The 7496-nt window shown below is 43.0% G+C and overlaps 2 protein-coding genes across 2 annotated transcripts; one reads left to right on the top strand and one right to left on the bottom strand.

The window, feature by feature from the left end:
• The first annotated feature begins 619 nt into the window (after positions 1-619).
• On the top strand, positions 620-3806 carry LOC6498298 (short-chain dehydrogenase/reductase family 16C member 6). The gene is made up of 4 exons (XM_001962452.4): positions 620-1227; positions 2672-2789; positions 2934-3534; positions 3594-3806. The coding sequence occupies exons 1-4, from the start codon at positions 1072-1074 to the stop codon at positions 3694-3696; spliced, it is 978 nt and encodes a 325-aa protein (XP_001962488.1). The 5' UTR covers positions 620-1071; the 3' UTR covers positions 3697-3806.
• Positions 3550-6167, bottom strand: LOC6497243 (probable ATP-dependent RNA helicase DHX35). The gene is made up of 5 exons (XM_001962453.4): positions 5943-6167; positions 5792-5883; positions 5638-5731; positions 3835-5582; positions 3550-3688 (listed from the first exon to the last, which is right to left on the bottom strand). Exons 1-4 carry the CDS (start codon positions 6069-6071, stop codon positions 3861-3863), a joined length of 2037 nt encoding a protein of 678 aa, XP_001962489.1. The 5' UTR covers positions 6072-6167; the 3' UTR covers positions 3550-3688; positions 3835-3860.
• Between the last annotated feature and the right edge of the window lie 1329 nt (positions 6168-7496).

Genomic DNA, 7496 nt, shown 5'->3' with positions numbered 1-7496 from the left:
GTGACGATTTGCCGCGTGACATCGCCGCCATTGATTGGAATCCATATCGATCTATGTAATGGGATGTAATCCTAAATTTTATTTAAATTATTTCTAAAAGAGAAGTATATTTTGTATTTTAAAATCATTGGAATAATTCCATTCTTACACATTTCTCCACTCAGAGAAAACCGACAGGGGAAGCTACTTTCTCTTCGAATATCCTTTCCTTTCAGCACTTTTAAAACACTCGATGACTTTTCAATTCCTGCTGGTCACACTTTATGGCGCGCGCAATTCAAACTAATGTTCAAATGTGTTGAATCTTTAAAATGACTTTTATTCATATTTATAAACATTTAAAACAAGTATTAAATTGTGCTTTCATTCAAAATATACAAAATAAACGAAAAAGGAAAAGATTCAAATCTGCAGTATATGCAAATTCCCAAAAAGATACGTGCTTTAAATTTATCTATGTATCTACTTCAAAGCCACAATCAAGCGTAGACAAATGTAAACCAAATCTAAAACAAAACAATGGGCCAAAAAAAACTGGTCTTCGCCAGGAAAGAGCAAAAGCCAAATTAAGAAAGTGTTGGTTTGTTTATATTGCTGACCGTTTCTTCTATCACCGACATCGCAGCTGTGAATGGTGGGATCTTGAATTGGGCAGCCAGGGGGAATAATGGAAAAAGGCAACAAAATAGAAACAGCGCCAGTCTTGGCCCCAAGCTTCAAGATTTTGCCAGACGGCTTTCAGTCGTAATTGTGACTTCAGCCTATGCGGACGTGGATAAAGTTCGTTTAATGGTCCGAATCGAAATATATACGTGACGTCTAAGAGGGGTAGAGAGAAATTCATGCAAATTTTCATTTTGCATTTGTACGGGATCATTATCATGCACGACTGAGCCTCCATAAAAGTGATCAGATTGTGCATTCCGCGGGCCTTAATCTGACAATTCCAGTCGCGCATGCGCACAGCATAAGCAATCCCTATTCGGTCAAAACTCCCCCGCACGTGTGTTCCAAAATAAAAAATAAAATAGATACTTTTGAAGGTTTTTAAAACTCTAAAAACCCATCATAATGACGGCATCACCTGGTCTATTACACATGGATCATCCGGTCAAAGCTTTCTATCAGTTTTTCCTCGACTTGATTATATTCACCATAAAATCAGTGTTTTACATACTGGAGTCACTATACTATACCCTATTGCCCCAGCGGTTTAGAAAGTTAAAGGTAACAGCCCCAAAATGTCGTTGTGCATAATTTAAACGTAATTTGATAGACTTTCGTTTCCTCTATTGACCCTGGACGGCAGTTGATTGCCTAACAGAAACCACCCACCGAAAAAAAGGAATTAAAAAAATATTGTTTTGCCGAAAAACCTCAAGTTCGCCACTTGAAATCAATCAAAGAGCCATAGGAGCTACCTCAAAGGCATTTCTCTTGTTTTTCCTTTCTGCTGGCCGTCAGTTTTGGCAATTTCACAAACTTTAATGAGCCACGCGCAGCTTTGTGGTAATAAAAACAAATCATATTCGCGTGGAAAAGACCTCAATATTCGAATTAATGATACCCTTTCTTGTGATTTTCCTGGTATGGGCGAAGTTGAATATCTCTTTGGAACAAATATCTACCTTTGTTTTGATACGCTTCGATGGCAAACAATTTTGTTCACACGCTTTGCTGATTACTTGTGAATGAACCGCTGTCTATTTACCAATTGACTTTTTTGGGGATTCGAATCGGAAGACGTCACCTTTGATGGGGGTTTCGAGTACCCGCCGAGCTACCGACTCGATCACTTAAAATATTTGTGCAAATATTAGTCTCCCGTCTTTGTTTTTAGCCTCCTCCGTAGTAGTTTTGGTTTCAATTATCCGAAGACCAAGGGTGACATTGAACTTAAGCTATTTTTTGTTTTAAATAAATAATAAATGTTTACTAGGCTTTAGCTAAGCGCATCTCCAAAAAATATATATTTCCGTGACTTGACAGTCCAATAAGCAGCAGCACCACCAGGCTTAGTATGACAACAAGTTTTTCCTCATCCGTATGGAACCACCTGACTACCACCTGGTACTGCACAATGCCTTTTCCTTACTGACTTTTGTTGTTGCATCTGTGACTGATTGCGCACACCACGCATACACCAAAAAATCGCGAAAAATACATATAAATTACAACTCAACCGAAAAGAAAAAGAAAATGTCATTTGTCTAGCCAACGGCAAGAAAGAGTTTTCTTAGGAAAAACCAACTAGGCTGGTGGTATACTTAACTTGGTCAGTGTTCCTATTTTAGTTCAAGTACATGTTGCAAACGCTTGCCAAAAATAAAAGCAGTAATTTATGCAAGTTGTTGGCGTCACATTTAATGCAACATCATCCAACATCCGTCGCACCTTTTCGTATGCTAAATGGGAATACATAAATATAATACGTTTATGTCTGACGGTTGATGACGGAAAAAATGCAAATGAGACAAAACGATTGCAAAACTGTTAAATACTAAAATTAAAAAGCGGTTTTAAGTAATAAATTTTCATTTGCTTATTTTTAAATTTAACTTAAAACAAAAGTTATGATGAACTTGACATTACTATGCACTTTTACCTAATTAGTTTTCTTTAAGTTAGAACTATGAAACTTCTTAATCTCTAACTTATTTTTAATCTGCAGGACATCTCCGGTCAGGTGGTCCTTATCACAGGCGGGGGTGGCGGCGTCGGCCGACTCATTGCTCTCAACTTTGCTCGGCTTCAGGCCCGCATTGTCATCTGGGATATCAACCAAGAAGGTGGGTCTTCGCACCAGGGTGCTAATTGCCTGGTCACCGCTTCACTGGGTAGCGGGTCAAGAAACCCGGCAGCTAGTGAAAGCTGTTACATTTTCAATTTGATTAGCTGAAGCGAACAATGTTTGACTTTAATTTTCCGTGCAGCCATCAAGACTACGGTGGATTTGTTGGCCAAACATGGCTTCCACGACTGCAAGGGCTATGTGGTGGATATCTCGGATCGGGAACAGGTCTACCAGCGAGCCAGTCAGGTGACCGAGGAAGTCGGACCCGTGGACATTCTGATCAACAATGCTGGAATCGTTTGCTGCAAGCCCTTCTGGGAGTTACATGATCGGGTCATCCAGAACACATACAACATCAACATCATCTCGCACTACTGGACCGTCAAAGCCTTCCTTCCTCACATGATGCGCCATAATCGTGGCCACATTGTGACCGTGGGCTCTGTTACCGGAATGTTGGGCACTTACGGATGCAGTGATTACGCAGCCACCAAATATGCCTGCATCGGTTTCCACGAGAGCCTTCTGACGGATCTGAAAGCCCATGGCTACGATCAGGTCCACATGAGTCTGATCTGCCCGTACTACATTAATACGGGCATGTTCTCGGGAGTTAAGCCTCGCATGCAGCCCATGCTGGAGCCGCAGTATGTGGCGGATCGCATCGAAAATGCAGTCCGTTGCAATGAGGTGTGGTGCGTTCTTCCCAATTCCATCCGCATGCTGACGCCCTTGAAATGGTGAGTGTTTTCTTCTAACTATGAATCTTCAGATTTTCTCAACTATATTTTTACTGCAGCCTGTTGCCCGCCAAGATGTGTTGGGAGCTGATGTACAGGGTCATTCGCGGTCCAGAATCCATGATGATGTTCCAGGGACGAGGACGCGTTGCATCTGGTTAAAGTTCAAGGAGAGAATTGCGGTTATAAAGTGGAATTCCTTTAGTTTAAGTTGTTTTAAAGAGGCGATTATACATAAAATTATTCTAAATTAAACGAACGTTCAAATTAATGATATTTTATTCATTTATTTCAACTCACTCTTATGCTGCAGACTCGACTCTCTGCTATTCCCGCACCGTTGTTTGTTGGTAGTAATGTGGTGCCAACTCTGTCAACCATTCCCGCTGGATCACCGTAACGTGATTCATGAACAGCTTGGTGGTCTGGAGCAACTCTCCATACACCACGTACTGAGCTTGGGGCAACGTGTACAGCGTGGATTCGGGATGAATGGCCAGCTCGGTTCCACTGCTTATCTGCCTGTAAACTCCAGAGTGATGCAGATAAGCCACTTGGGTAAAGAAACCAGCGGTTATGCATTTGCATATCGTTTTTACATCGCCATTGCAGGAGAAGATCGGGATGCCATACTTTTTGCTGGCCAACGTAATCAGCTGCTCCCTTAGCTCGTAGGCGCGCTTCAGATTCCGATAGATGAGGTAGTACTGGCCGCAGAACTCCTTCGTCCTGCCCTCCTCCACAAAGGCGGTGTAAATATTCAAAAGTGTGATAAAATCGCCCTCAGCCACCTCGAAGTTACGGTGAGCGATCCGTCCACTCTGTTGGGCGACCGCAGAAACTGGACGCGAGAACACGGATTGCACTTGGAGCATGGCTATAATGGTAATGATCTCCTCGGAGCATCCCATCTTGCCCGATACGTACAGCATTTTCGAGAGCATAGCCCCAAAAGGAAGTTCGGCAAGCAGATAGCCCACTGGCTTGGTGAGATTTCCCTGCTCATCGATGCCGTCTAAAGCAAACAGGGTTTCCAATGCTGATAGCAGATTTTGAGCCGGCGGAGGAGAGGGAAAATCGAAGCGCAAGATGTTGCCTATGCCTAGTGCCTTCAATTGGAGCACCGCTCCACTCATTTCGCTGCGTCGCATTTCGGGCGGCTGTCTTGGAACCAGGGAATCGTAATCTGCCTTGGTGTACAAGTGGTATACTTTTCCAGGCCTTACACGACCCGCTCGACCTGCTCTTTGAACTGCCGAAGCCTTGCTTACGGGCACAACCACCAGACTGTCGCTACAAGTTCTTGGATTGTACCACTTGACCTTGACGAACCCACAGTCTATCACGTAAACGATGCCCGGTATCGTGATGGAAGTCTCGGCAATATTTGTAGCCAGAACTACCTTTCGCACGCCCTTCGGAGGGGTGAAGAACACAGCCAACTGATCGGTGCTCGACATGCTGCCGTACATGGGAAGTACTTTGAGGTTCTCCACCTCCGAGCTACGAACATATTCTCGCAGCAGATCCAATGCCTCCAGTACTTCGTCCTGGCCGGTTAAAAAGGCTAGAATGTCGCCAGGTGGCTCCTTTTGGTGAAGCTTCCATACTGTTTCCACCGTCTCCTTCACGTAGTCGGCACACGGTTCGTTCAGGTAGAAATTAGTCACCGCATGCATGCGTCCCTCGATGCTCAGTTTCACACTAACTTCTCCAGACCCAGGCCAGCTGAAGAACTCGCTGAAGAAACTCGCGTCAATGGTGGCCGAGGATATGATGATCTTGAGGTTGCTACGTTTCCTCAAAATCTTCTTAAGCAATCCCAAAACCATGTCGGTGAGCATGTTTCGCTCGTGGGCCTCATCTACAATGATAACTCCGTACTGTGTAAGCAGAGGGTCGGCCAGGAGTTCCCGCAGCAGAATTCCCTCGGTCATAAATTTGATTTTGGTCTCAGGAGTAATCCTCTCCTGGAAGCGGACCACATAACCGACCGTGTCGCCAACCAGTTCTCCTCGTTCCTGAGCCACCCGATTAGCCAGAGTTATCTGTAAAAATAATGTTTAGAGAACATATTTGATAAAGTTGTGAAATTATAATTACGGTGGAAACTCGTCGGGGTTCGGTGATGCCAATGAAGCCTTTGGTATGCCATCCATATTCGTACAGATACTGAGGAACTTGGGTGCTCTTGCCACTGAAAAATTGAAAAAATGATATGAAAACAAGGGTATGGGTTGTAGAATTGTATTCTCACCTGCCGGTCTCGCCCACCAATATAACTACTTGATAATTCTCCAAGCAGTAGAGTATTTGGTCCTTGTATTTTCGTATAGGCAAACGTTCTCGCTAAATAAATACGAAATATTTCATTAATTAACGAAAAAGTACTAAAAAATGTGTCTTACCTGCTCAATCAAGCCCAAATTGTGGTTTGCATTGAAAACAAAGGCGGAGTCTTGCTGCTCGCTGGTCCTGTTGTCTTCAATTGCATCGTCTGTGTCTGGCTTCAGAAATTTTGGTTTAAATGTAGCCATTTCGAGTTTATTTTAAAAAATACACAAATAAGTTGTTTACAATTAAGAAACCAGTGGTGGCATGTTAGCTCTTTTATTGCTAGAATTAGCTGTTTCAAAGTTATCGTTATCGTTCCGACAGGTATCGACACTTTATCTTTTTTCAAAAATTCGATGTGACCAGATTTCAATACTTAAAGATTTACGTTACATTTTAAATTTCGGATTAAGTAAGATCGTAACTTTTTATCTTTCCAGATAAAAAGGTTCATCTGCTTTGCGTGCAGATGTATGACCACAACGTGCGACAAAGTCTGTACAAATGTGTGGCCCTCCATGCAAATAAAAATTAACTCTAATTGCGGTGGCAAGGTCGCCTGTATTCCGTGCATTAAATATATACATTTGTTATATCTATCATGTTATATGCATACATGGTATGCCATTTTGACCGCCACGTGCGAGTGTCAAAAGTGTCCCAAGAGGGTGCAGCTGTCGCCGACAGAAGCGCCTGGCCAATTGCTTTTATATAAATATTGTATCTCTCGAACGACAAAACAAACACTGTAAACCCAACTTTTGTTTCTCCTCTTTTGTATTTTGATTTATGCAACGCCAGTGTGTAATATATGTATATGCATATTCCTCAAATAATGGGGGGAGAATTCAACAAATTGGTGGCCCCTACATGCACGGCACTCTGCATTGACCCTGACATTAGGACCGCTCGCTTTAACTTTAACCCGAACACGTGCCAGACATGCACGTTTGACCAACCACATCCGCATGCCAGTGCTGAAACAATAGCCCTCCTTTAGTTTTTCGTCCTTATATTTTTGCCCCAGACCTCCAGGCGTATGAGTAATCCGAGAAAAGCTAATTAAAGGCCAACGCCGAACTTCATGCCAAGGACGAGGCGCCTCGTCGCCAAATCCAAAACGAAAGCAAATCGGTCGAAGCCAAAAACTCTACAAGCAGTTTGTCAACACGGACCTTCGAACGGCCTGAAAATCTGTGACGCACTGAAAAAAATCATTATCCTATCATAAAATGTCATAAACAGAGGCTTTTCCCGAGAATGATGTGGAGTTTCTACAAAATAGTATCATCAATTCAACAGTAACAGTAATAGTTAATATGATATTTCGTCAAGTGTTTATTTGGGTGGGGGTTCCGTCCAGTTCCCGGTTTGGTTGCATATAAATTTTAATAAATTCCCCCAAGGACAAAGTTTTACTGTCAAACGGTTGTCGGCACTTCACCGCCTCTACACCCAATTTCCAATTCTCCGATTCTCAGGCACCTGACTAAATGCCATAGACCCCGATACGGGCCTAACAGTTATTCTGACTTTTACGAGGCAAGTTTCCTTGGAAATGCGCCGCTCATGGAATTGGTTGGGATGTAACGGAAGGGAGGAAGTCGGTAAACGTTGTATCTGTTATG

This window comes from Drosophila ananassae, chromosome 3R (assembly GCF_017639315.1).
Source record: "Drosophila ananassae strain 14024-0371.13 chromosome 3R, ASM1763931v2, whole genome shotgun sequence".
Taxonomy (NCBI): Eukaryota; Metazoa; Arthropoda; class Insecta; order Diptera; family Drosophilidae; genus Drosophila; species Drosophila ananassae.
Note: the sequence above shows the minus strand (reverse complement) of the source record. Positions and strands in the feature narration are given on the sequence as shown.